Raw genomic sequence first — 13069 nt, 5'->3', positions numbered from 1 at the left:
ACAACATTGAATAAACTGCCAATTTGTCTGCCTTAGTATTAAGTTTACGCATGATATCTTGATAGATTTTATTAGTCAAGTAATAATCCACCCCAAATGTGATTATAGACTCAGTGTAAGAACACAGTAAAGCTGATTTGCTGTCAGAGGTGAATTTGAAAATGTACTAGAAATGAAAAAGTACACAAGGACACAGCAATTTCATATTCAGAGTGCAAAGAACAATTAAAATAATGACAAAATCCTTCCAAAAATTTTTTTAAATCAGAATTGTCACATTCATCATTGTGGCTAAGCCACCCATACATTTCTCAGTGTGGGGTCACCGGGCAGTAACAGGGGACACCTCTGAGCTGCGATTTGGGCCACAGGTTCACCTTTAGCAGTCTCTCACATTGTCCTGGTGATTTGGAAATGGGAGATGATGCAGTGTTAAACTTCCAGTAAACTTCACATCTGATCACAGCTTTGCTATCATGATATGTGTATTTTTTCCTCACTCTTTGTGTGGATTTTACAACTCTGTGTAAGCTGAAATGTCCTGTGTAACTTGAGGCTCAGCTACCTTACATGGAGTCCTTAAAGCCCAACAGAAAAGATGCTCAAATCCAGAAAAAAACCCTCTGTAAAGCAGAATTCTATTGGTTTTTCCTGATTCCTTGTTGCCATACCCTTCCCAGGAAGGTCAGCAGAAGCACTGCACAAAAAGTCTCCCAGATGGATTTCTGAGCACTCAGGCACTCAGCCCATGGGGCTGTCTCACCTCTGCAGTCATCTACCCCAGGTGGCTCAGGATTATCAAAATTAACCTGATAATTTTATAGATACGGATGTTTTTACTGCTAGTGACACTGCAGAATGAGCTACATGATGCTCAGCTCCTTTTGGAATTTCAAATGGATATTATGGTCGTTTTTACACATTTTATTGAAGAAAAAAGGGGCTGGGTAGTGGGAATTCTTCATGCTAGGGATTTATTCTCCACTTTTTCATTTGTCTGTGTGTGAGTTAGGAACATGTGCCTGTGTTTACACTTTTAGCCTTTCAGTGTATGCCACATATTCTATCTAATCCCCCAATATAGTCTATGCCTGATGCAAAATGATATGAAATCATGCTTAAAAAAGGGGTGAGATCTGTTCTGCATTTGAACTCTGAGAGGTTTATGGGACAGAGAGCAGCCTCCCACTGCTGGGAGCATTTCTCCATTTTGTGTGGAGGAAAGTTTGCAAAGGTCAACTGAGACTGACTTCTGCTGTGCCCTGCAGGCTTCTCCTCCAGAGGAGCTGCAAAATCTGGAACCTCTGCCAGAGGAGAGAGAAATTACTCTATATAACAACAATAAGAAGACATACAGCTCTAAGAGAAACTGCTTGTTATAAAATCTTGTGAATTAACTACTTCTTTTGGTGGATCTTGATACTTGTCCCATGTGCTCTTGATTTTAGTCAAGAAAAAAGAAATATTGCTCAACATTTTTCACCAATTAGCAGTCAGAGGCCAGCAAGAATCAGCAAAAAGTCGTGTTTTCCTTACACTTAATTATGTTTCTCTTCATCCATCACACTCACAGGCCCTTTGTTTAAGTTTTTATAACACTAAACTAAATAAACCAGACTAAACAGCAGTTATTGAAGTAGAATGAAGGATCAGACAAAACAAAAATGTTTTCATCATGTCAAAAAACATTTTTGTGAAAGATAATACCGAGATGGACAACAGAACCTCAGAAACTTTTGGGAAGTGGAAAGAAACCTGCTGTGAGTTGGTGGAGTTTGGAGGATTCCAGGGAGTGCTTTGCGAGACTGCAATCATCATCAGTGCGCTTCCCTTTGATCTGCCTGGAGATGTGGCAGGGTGTTTAAAGCTGGAAACAGCACTTTTCTAATGTTCTCTAACCTCAAAAACAGGATGCCAAACATAAGGTTTTTTCCTCCTTTTTTCTCCCTCCAGCACATTCCTGCCAGAGCAAACTATTCAATTGTGCACTGTGCGTCACGACCCTCCCTGCTGAAGGAGGGGAGAGCGGCAGTGTGGGGAACGAGAGGGCTTTTGTTGCTGCAGGGAATTTTTTACTGGCTTTTTTCCCCTCTGTGTGTGAGAGACGTAAAATGCTCTGGAAATGTACAGATTCTTCCTGCCAAGAATGGTTGTTTTCACAGCTCCCCTCTTGCCAATTTCAAACTGATTAAGAAATAATAATAATAATAATTAAAAAAAAGTTTTCACATAGATATCCCAAACTCCCTGGCTGACAGATATTGTTGAGCAATTGAGCCTGTAAAAGTGCCAAAATAACCTATTTCCCCAGAAGAATCGAAGAATCAAATATTAATACTGATGGTAACGTGAAAAGGGAGTTTTCAGTGACAAGAACAAATTCAAGGATGAAGTGCTGTTAACCAATTACCTTAATTAAGCTGGAACTGTGATGTTCTAATATTTTTAAGGATCTTATTCAGCTTCTCAGCCTTTGGCTTTAATTTTTTCCCCAAAAAATCTTTCATGCAAAATAATTAATTAATCTCCAAATACAAATGTTACTCATTTTGAATGCATGAAATATTTAGAGAGGATTCCAGCAAAATGTTCTCCTCCCAACTTCCACTTGGCTTATTCTAATTAACAAGCTGGTTTTGGGTATAACATAGAGCTTTATGGGCTCTGATAGAAATATAGGTGATCACAGCATAAATACAGGTTAAATGTTCTGTGGAACATGCACAAAAAGAAGAAAAGCTGTTTAGCAGTTGGAGAACTGTTGGAAAACAAAGGGAAATGTGTAACTCACTTTTCTGGCACCTTCTTCCAGTGTAGCCCTCGGCACAGGAGCAGACATTGGTGCGGACACAGTGACCACCGTTCTTACAGGGGGGAATGCAAACAGCTGGGGAAAGGAAAGGAAATGTTCTGTGCACCAAAATCATGTGGGGGATCAACACTGCCAAAACACAGGCTCCTCATTTAGGTGCCTCTGTTGGGACAGCAGCTCACAGAGGTGTTGTTTTTAGCTGGGGTAGGGAAGGTGTCTCCCCAAAGGGTGGTTTGGGGCAGTTGCCTGGACGTAGACCCTGATTCTGTGTTTGTGGAGAAAATGCTGGAAGTGATTCCTAGCACCCAAGGGTCTTTTAGATACTTGCAGTGAAGAGGTCAGAATATTCCCAGTGGTGTCAGATTTTGAAGTCTCTGTCAAAGGGCTTCCTCAAGGGTTTCTGCCCATGAAATATAGATCAGTGTTTGACATTTGCTAACTTGGCCTTGGTGCCGTTTCTTCCCCCTTTCTCAAAGAAGCAGAAGAAAGGCTTTGCTTTCCTTCAACATCCATCCATTGTATGCTCCTATACATTTCAGATCCCATGAGTGTGGATACTTGTTTTCAAGTTTTTGCTCGGTCTAAACCAGAACACCTAAGAGCAAAAATTTCAAATCACCTAGATGTTGAAAATCACCTTCTGTGCTCAAGAGCAAGATCAAGTTACAGTCTCTATCATTTTCACTCTCTTCTCCACCCCCAACATCATAAAAACAGAGTTTCCAGCAAGCTCCATGTGCAATTAGATTTTTCTGTGTGAATCATTCACTTGCAAAAATATACATCAGGATCACATTCATCTAGGAGGCCCAGGGAAACAAAAGAGAAAGAGTAAGAGCAAAGGACTTTTAATGTTGAAGTAGTTTTGGTAATACGGGTGCATTTATATTCCCAGATTCAGGAGGAGTTACTAGATCCATATTGAAAAAAGCAAAGTGAGTGGTCTTAGCACAGGGGTCTTCCAGCTGCTTGGGCCCTAAGCTCTTTCTTGTATGTTCTGCCTGATACTGGGTCATTAAAGGATTCATTAATTTGCCTTCTGCAGCACAGAGTGAGTGAGAAGCCCAGGATACTGTTAGCCTCAGCTTAGAGCTAAGACAGGGATTCAAAATCAGGTCCTGCTCAATCAGAGCAGTATTGGATCAGATTTTTAAGCAAGGATCTGATGAAGTCCTACAGAATGCTCCCATGCACAACACTTTAAGGTGGTCAAGTAGGTGACATTGTGAGCCCCATTTGAAGGTAAATTATCACCTGTCTCTGAAACACAGTATAGTACACACCACAGGGTACCAAAATGAACAAAGTGCTGCCATGCTTTAACATTTAATAGAATAGTTGCTAATTAATGATATCACTGATTCAGGTAATTTTAGAATAATTATTTAGTCACCGTTAATGGCATCACCCATAAGTTCTTCTTCCCAATACCATCAGGAACAATAAAATGTGGATTTATGACAGACTATAACAACAAAGGAACACGCGTAGTTATGACAAGGAGAGTCTCGGGATATATTTCATGTGGGGCAGGTAATGTTGTAGGTGATATTTATATTTTGAGCCTGGGCCCTTTATCAAGATGATAAATAGAATTTTCTTACCTCTCTGGCATTGTGGCCCATAGAAACCAGAAGGGCACGAGCACATATCTGGCCGAACACAGACTCCTCCATTCAGGCACACGGGATTACACACAGCTGGATGGGAATATAAGATAACTTTATGAATCTCTGATAATGTTGAACTTTTTAGAGTAGACGCTCTTTTACTGCTGCACATGTCATTAGAATTAATGTTTCTCATGATACTGTGAAAAGTTTAATGCAGCCCTTGCAGGTCAGTTGTGCTGCAGCATTTATTCATGGTCGACACAGTGGGAGCATTTCAGTGGTGTTTTAGAATAGCTTGGGAGATGAAATAGAATATAATTTAATGTAATAATTTAATTTATTTTGGATGTATTCCTTTGATTCACACAGTTCATTTATTTCCATTCCAGTATTCTCACCAAGCACCATCCCAAGGTAGTAAATGTAGTCAAATAAAATACACCCTGGATAACCTGGAGATGAGATATTAATTGTTTGCTGCTTTGTCTGTGTTCAGCAGAGCATTGTGGCATTTCCATGGACTTGAATAGGTGTGCACCAAAAAACCTGTTTGTTCTGCCTCATTTAAATGCCAGTTCCCACAACACATTGGCTCATTCATCACCAACAAAGCCACTGGCTGAGCTCCCTTTGCCTCTTTATGTATCTGTTATTACTCTAGGTGATACTATAGGCATTAGGAATTGAAAGCTGTCTTGCATATTTCTATGTGGCAAGTATCAGACTGTTACAAAAAAAAAAAAATATTAGAATTTCAAATTGATTTAGATGGGAAGTCAGGGTGTTAAGAATAAGGAATCTGATAAAGTTTTCATTGTAGAGCAGAATGACACTTTAAACCAGCTTTTTTCCTTCTGTTGCCTTTGTCTTTCAGTACCTTACAGAATAGCCTATTAAATAAATTAAATGCATTTAAGCTTAAATAAATTAAGGGTCACAAAAATGTTTCAGATGAACTAAAGAAGAAATAAAATGTCAATTTGGAAAGAGAAAAAAAAAGTGAAATCACAGTCTAGATGAGAGGGTTTTCTAAGGAGCAGTTGCTTATGAAGTCAAAATGGATTGAATTCATTGCTCAAGGGGAATTTGGTTTAGTTCTCTCATTGTCCTGGCTAGTTTATAGATATCCATAATCTTGTCAGTCTGTCAATGTTTGTATTTCCAGTGGTTAAGTCCTCTTTTTTTTTTTTTTTTTTTTTTTTTTTTTCCATTTTCATTCCTGTATTCTTCCTGAGATTCCTATCATAACACTTGAGGTGGGAAACCCCAGCCGTGCCCACAGAATATTCTGTGCAGTGCACACAAAGCAGTGGCAGAGAGATGAGTCTGGAAGCCTTTCACCAAAGCTGTCAGAAATCAAAAATCCTGCTGCTGTTATTCTGCTCTGGAAGTTACTGCTACTCTTGCTTGTTTGTCCTACTCTTGCAATGATTCTCCTTAAAGCCACCCCAAAATAAAATTGAAGAACTCCTTGAGAAGAAAAAGCGGAGCTGGTGGGAACCAGAAGAGCAGTGACAATCCCAGTCATTTCCTGTGGATCATAGCTGAGCTAATTTATGTGTCCTCAGTAGGTTTGTCATTTTAACACTTACAGGAAGAGCAATCTCCAGGAGATGGAGGTTAAAATGACATCTCTCACCTTCCAGGAGAGGTAATGTAGGCTGAAGGTGTCTCAGTCATTTAATATTCACCGTGGCAGAGGCAGACTGCCTCTGGAGCCTTGAGGTCTGGCACTGATTCAGGTAGTCCTCATCTTCTAATATTTCACTATTTTGCATGCCTTGTCCCAGGTGAGTGCTGTAGTTTCTGTGCCTTTGGAGAAAATATCCACCCCAGCTTTTAAGACTTTGATCCTGAGAGGGGGGTCCGAGCTGTGTCTGTTTAAAACTTTGAGCCCTGACTAGAAATAAGTACCTAGTTCCAGTTTCAGAAATAGGTTCCTGGTTCTAGTACCTTGTCATTTCATATGCATGGGTGGAGGTGGCTTTTTTCTGAGTTCCCACACTCTTGTGGATGCTTTTTGTAGGTGCTCTGCAAGTGAGAGATGCAGGCAGGAGGAGCAGTGTGAATTCTGGCAGCACAGCATGCTAAGAATTAACTCCAGAATCACACACACTTAAAAAGCTGTGAAAAGAATTTGTTTGTAGGCTCCCTCTATAAAACCCTGAGATCTAGGTAAACATCTAAACTTAGTAATACTTACATAAACATCTAAACTTATGAATAGATACATAAAATCAAGGCCTTCTGAGGTTTTGCCCTATACTTGGTCTCCTCTTAAGGTTTAATTCTTTAAGCAGCAGTTCCCATACTGAGCCCTGAACTGTGGGGCAACCAGAGGGATTTTGGGCAGCAAAGGGCAGGATCAGTCATTGCCAAGCACTCACCTGTCTCACAGGAGGGGCTGCTCCACCCCTGCCTGCACTGGCACTCATCCGGTGACACACAGACCCCCCCGTTGTGACAGTGCCTGTTGCACACCACTGGAAAACACACAAAAGATCCAAATCTCTTATCACTGGCACCAGGACAGATCCTAAAGTTCCCCTATCACAGCCAATATCTGATAGTGTTAGTCCAGGAGGTAAACTGAGGGTGGAATCTGTCCCTTCCCTTGCTTTGTTTTCTCTATTAGAAGGCATACATCTAAAATTCTTTGCTTTTTAAGTATTCCAGCTACTCAGCTTCATAGATAAAATTATATTCCTCTCAAGGGCAACCTGATATTTAAATAAGCAGTGAGGACTGTAATGATGGAGGTGTGTGTGTTTTGCTGATATAGAAGGGTTTGAAGGCTGATTTTAAGATATTCTCTGTATTGAACCTCTTTTTATACTTGTATTGCAGAGTAGCATTACTCTTAATAGGTTCTCAAAATTAGCATTACTTCATTCACTCACAATCTTAAATTTCATAAATATTACTATAAATAACATGCACCTTTTCTTTCCTTCTTTTTTTTGTTTGTTTTTCCAGAAGCAATTTTATAGAGAATGTTGATCTAGATCTGCATATTTTTACATAATACAACAATGCTGCTGGTAAATATCTACTCTGAAATAGCTACTGTATTACTTCAACGTGTTATCCTTTGTATTCAATAATCATTTTAAGGGGAAATATAGGAAAAGAAGAAGAAAAAAGGTTGGGTTTTTGTTTTTTTGTTTTTACTCTTTTAATTTTGTGCTAATTGAAAGATGCAATGCAGAAAGCCTGGGTGAGTTCATACATACTTGTTTCACATCGAGGCCCTACGAATCCATAAGCACAGGAACAGGTGTTCTGAGGCAGACAAGTTCCTCCATGCTCACACTGCGGCTCACACAGCGCTGCAAGAGTGAAACACGAGGAAAAAAATACAGTTCAAATATGACATTCTCCGTGGTTATGAGCACAGCACAGGTTACTTCTTTCCCCATCCCATTTTATTAATCCAGCGAGTAATTTGGCTGAGGAAAACACTGCAGGATAGCAGTAGGTATCACATTAGCAATGCAGCACTAATGAGCAGCTGTATAAAATCTGCAAGGGAATGGTTTTAACATTATCATATTTAACTTCTGAGCATGCACATTTTTAAAGACATATTTTGAAGGCTACTGATGGATGAAGTACAAATGAAGTAACAATTCAAGACCTTGCCCATCCCTCTCCATGAGTTTGCCTTGTGGATGGTGAGCAAGCCTTAACAGGTGTCAGATCTCATAAAAGGGCCAAGATTAAGTGTTTCTTCCTTATGGAAAAGAGTTGTGTGTGGATTTGTCAGCAAAATGGCAAACATTTAAGCAAAAAAGTTAATATTTAATGAGTAGTATGAGCTCTGCAGACAATGCAGCAAATTAGATAAAGATTTCTTGATTTATTGCAGTATGCAATGTAATTCTGTGGAAGAAACTAGGTGAGTGTGGAAAGGACTGCAGCTCCTGAAACAGGCTATTTGCTGGAGGCATGATTGTTTTTCATATGTTTATAATTCTGAATCTAAAAACTTTATTGTACAGGGAGCCTGGAAATTTTGGACCTTTAAACCTAAGGTACCTGACAATTCTGTCTGTAGCCCTCTAATAAGAGGTAATTGTGTATGGCAAAATCAAAAGAGGAGGAGGAAGATCTCTGAAGGGACAGGATGATCACTGAAGGAACAAAATGGTCACAGAAGGGACAGGATGATCACTGACACTCAAAGGAGAAGCTCTGTGGCAGGAGCAGAGCAAGAAACCTGTGCCAGAGGCACCTCATGCCTCTGGAGAAAAAAAAGCACCTCACTTAGCAGAATGAAAAATATCTTCCCTTGTGTGTGGGAAGTGAATACAGAGAAAAATGTTATACTTTGGCTCTCTTCACTGGCAGAATTTTGTCTTTTATGAAGGATATGAAGCTAAGCAAGGTTATTCCAAGGAAAAAGCAAAATGAAACTAACGAGACCTGAAACAAAGCATCTTTCATTTTAAGTATTGTTACAAGGGAAGAGAACCTTAATGCACCACATTTTTTTCTTAGAGCTGGAAAATGTGCTATGGAAATGGAAAGCTAAATGAAGGACTAGTTCTTGGGGAGCCACATAATTTAAATGCAGTTATTATGTGGAAGACCTCCTCACCTCTTGTGATTGTCACCAGGCCACGGAATATGAACTTTGCCATCCAAAAAAATAATGAAAGCCCTCACACATTTTCCAATTGCAGTAAAAAAGACAAACTCCAAGAAGGTGCTTTTAAATAAACCATTTTGACACAAATATCATTGAAGAAATGTATTTGGTATTTAATGGTGAAATTTCCAGTGCTGCATTATACGACTTTAGGATTTGACCTTCCTGAAAATAGAAAACTTACAAGGTGTATTTTAGATCCATACTGTATATGCTGAAAAATGTCATTAAGCTAAATTTAGTTTTGATTAGATGGGCTGTAAGGTTTGGACATTTGCAAATCAATGTGTGCTTAGCTGAAATTCCAAGTGTACATCTGTAGAAAAAAAAAAAGAAAAAGAAAAGAAGGGATAAACCCAAATCATCTTTGTCTGGACAACTAAATAGATTTAGATAAGTTTAGATAAAGTATTAGGAAGAAATTATTAGCTGTGAAGATGATGAGGCATTGGCACAGGTTGCCCAGAGAAGCTCCTTCCTTGGAAGTATCTAAGGCCAGGTTGGGTGGGGCTTGGAGCCACCCAGTCTGGTGATTTCTTTGCAATTAGATATTAAAAGCAGGTAGAACTGGTTAATAATGTGTGTGTGGAGGTAAGGGGGAGGTACAAAACCTGGAGGAAAAACCACTCTTTTTAAAGTACATTAAATGTGATTGCTCTTCCTGTAGGATGATGGTTGCATAAAGCCTCCAGGTGCCTAAGTGCTGTGCCAAGCACGGTGACATTCAAGCATATTACACTTTATTTCAGCGTGGATTGTGTGTAGCACTTAAAGCAAGTGTGTCCATGTGAATAGAACACTTTCCATCTGGCCTTTGAACATTCCGAGATGCATCTGAACTGTCAGAAGAGAACATGGTATTTTGGATATTAAAACATTTAGCTGTTATGGTGACATTTAATAGTAAAATGTTTAAAACTGTTCTATTGCTGGTGAATAGCAAAAGATAAAAACTGAGCACTGGCTCCTCTGTGAGAGTGAGAGTAATATTCACTTAAAAAACATTTCCCACTGCAATAGAAATATACTGCTTATGTCAAATTCTTTTCCCAAACTTCTATCTTTCATCTTCTGAAATGAATACTTCTTTCCATGAGCATTTGCTAAATTGTAGAAAGGTGTTTTTATACTAAGCGGTTTTGGATAGGAAAAAAAATAACAGCAAAGAAGAAAACATTGCTGCAAATGGTCAATCTTGCTGTTGAGTGTATGTATGTTTATGTTTATAATTTAAAATCTGGAGGTGAAAATGGAGAAGTGCATTATTGTTTTCTTTGAAAAGGCTTTTTGGGAAATATCCCCAAACTTCTATTTTCCATTAAAATGAGATCATACAGTTTTTATAAGTTTCTCTGCAATAACTTCAGGGGCACTCAGGAATACCAGATGCTGTGTTGTTCCCGTAATTTTCCATAGCCTAATCAGCAAATGTCTTCCAGAACAGAGTTATTGCTTGGCATCTCCACAGTGAGTAACTCCCTGTGCCATCCACACGTGAGGCCCTGGGTCTGTGCGAATAAAGCCAGGCTTGGAGCTGGGAGAGCATTGCCTGCTTCAAATTTTACACAGAAGTCAGATCAGGACAGACTTCACTGAAGGGAGCCTAGTCTACCTTGTTTCATTGTACATTATTTATTTCCTTCCAAAGATACATTAACCTAACTTCCTAAATGTGCAGATGAAGTTTTAATGTGTTCAGCGCAACGGCGGGGTGAAAAAAGGGAAAAGAAAGTTCCTAGGTTGTTTTTTTCCTTTTGGAAAGCTGTGGACTGAAGCATTTCTTTTGCATGTAAGATACACAGATAAATGAAATGAAGCATAGGATTAAAGCATGTGTTCCTGCAATTGAATTATCTCATTGCATATTTAAATAGTCCAGCAGCCTGGAGCCCAGTTGTGAGAGAAATGTCCATCACAGCAATTGGAATATTAACAAGAGAAACTTGGCTGAATAAATTTGGAGGACAAATGCAGACACCAGTGCTGATGCATTTTGTTTTATGAAATGTCAGCTGGGTGCTCATCTGCAGCCAAAAAAACCCAAATAAAGTGGTAGGAATTGTTAAGAAAGGAGCAGAACATAAAATTCTTCATTATGACCTGTACCCATGGTGAACTCCATCTTAAATACCATGGGCAGGTCTGATCCCTCAGCTCAAAAAAGCTACAATAAATGTAGAGAAGATGCAGAAAAAGATGCAAAGATAAATAAACAAAGTTATAGGAGAGCTTTTGTACAAAGAACAAGTGAATATATGAGGTCCTTGGGAAAGACGAGACTTTAGGATAGAAAACTGTGAAATCAGACATGACCTGGAAAGGGTGAACAGGATAAAGTTCCAAGGCATCACCTTTGGTGTTTTGGAGCACATGATCCATAACTTCTGGGACAGTATCCCTATATCTTTCCCACACATTGCCAGACAAATGCATTTGGCAGCTCTTGGAAACAGGGAAAGGACTTCTGGTTTGATATGGTAGATCTTTTTGGGTGTAAAATGTCAAAAATATGAATGTGAGCTACCCGATTTTTTTCTTCATTTAATGCAGCTGTACATGGTGAAGTCATTTTACTTTCCCAACTACTCCATCTCTCCTCTTATTTTGAAAATTATTTGGTTTGAAAAGTGGTTTTGTAATGCCAAGGCAATGCTCTGCATTTAACTCTTGAGCAGAAAACGTGACTCTCACTGTTTTGGACTTTCCCTTCTCTTAGAAAATACTCTACAAAGCTAATAAAATATTCCACATTTTTACTGACTTCACCCTCTTAAAGATATTTTTCTAAAGTATTATAATTTTACTTTTGACAGGAATGCTGAGGCTCTTTTATGGCTGCTGAAATACCAGAAAGATACCAGAAAGTCCTTAACTGTCAACCTAATACAAAATGGTTTTAAATAATTGTCTGTATTCTATGTAATGGAGACTGACTTCTTATTGGTACAGTTTTAGTGACCAGACACTCCCTATCAAAGAAGCTTGGAGTCAGGGAAACAAACAAACAAAAAAAGGATGACCAGAAATTTGGTTTAAATTCTTGTATTTCATCAGTTTTCAGGTCTAGGTCTCTCAGAAAGAAGCACAAAAATGATACCCAAAGCAGAATTTTTCAATAAGTTCAATCCTGTTATCAAATGGAAAGGAAGAGTTCCACCTTAGGGCACCCTGAGGAGCTCCAGGAGTACAACAGGTGCTCTCAGGCGGTGCCATATGCACTGGGGAATCAGCTGAGACCAGGGAAATGACATTTTCCCCTTTTCCTTGTCCAGTGGATGCAGCATCTTTGCAAGTGATGACCTGAGCATCTGTGGTAGAGTGAGGAACAGAGGCAGGATGACAAGGAGCTGCTCTAGGGTGACTACCAACACTAACAAATATTTCAGAGTAGTAGCCCCAGATGTTACAAATCACTGCAGCACCCATGCCACTTGTAACACACCAGACAAAATGTCAGAAACGCTCTGAAGTCAATCCTGTTTGGGCTCTCTCTGCATTATTACATTGCTAGGTTTTTATTCAGCTGGCACAGGGAGCTGAAATATGTTTGTGTTGGTGCTCTGATGCTCTTGCATCACCCTTTGGCAGGTGATTCGTGCTGTCCTGAAAACTGCTGGAAGGAGTCTGTAACAATGCTTTGGTTTTCACTGCATATATCCTTGGAAACGGCACTCAGAGTGAAAATTAGGTATTTAGCAACCTCCCTCATCACCAGAGGAATGCTTGGCTAAGCTTACTCCATAAATGCCAGAAAGCATCTTCTACAAGAGAAAATGTGGGGGAATCCAGTGTATTACAGCAGGCCTTACCTCCCCTGCTTATTTTTTATTTTAGTATAGGTGATGCTGACTGTCTCCAAAACACTGCTCTGAAATGAAGCTTTTAAAGCTGGCCTGTTTGCCTGTGAAACTTTAACATTAGGCTACTAATAAGAGGTTTTATTGCCTTTGTGCAGGAAGGGGAAAGAGCTGTCGAGCCTTGAGGAGCTGTTTC

The 13069-nt window shown here is 39.4% G+C and overlaps 1 protein-coding gene across 1 annotated transcript in view; it reads right to left on the bottom strand.

The window, feature by feature from the left end:
- Positions 1–13069, bottom strand: part of LOC102112104 (von Willebrand factor D and EGF domain-containing protein-like) — a 130264-nt gene that overhangs the window by 24792 nt on the left and 92403 nt on the right. Inside the window, exons 22-25 of the mRNA XM_088058618.1 lie at positions 7659–7754; positions 6813–6908; positions 4417–4512; positions 2792–2887 (exon numbers count right to left, since the gene is read on the bottom strand). Coding sequence (XP_087914744.1) covers positions 2792–2887; positions 4417–4512; positions 6813–6908; positions 7659–7754 — 384 coding nt within the window. The remainder of the gene's footprint in view (positions 1–2791; positions 2888–4416; positions 4513–6812; positions 6909–7658; positions 7755–13069) is intronic.

This window comes from Pseudopodoces humilis, chromosome 8, assembly GCF_049639895.1.
Source record: "Pseudopodoces humilis isolate 2021_Gansu_Grassland_sample_001 chromosome 8, ASM4963989v1, whole genome shotgun sequence".
NCBI lineage: Eukaryota > Metazoa > Chordata > Aves > Passeriformes > Paridae > Pseudopodoces > Pseudopodoces humilis.
This window is presented reverse-complemented; position numbering and strand designations above follow the sequence as displayed.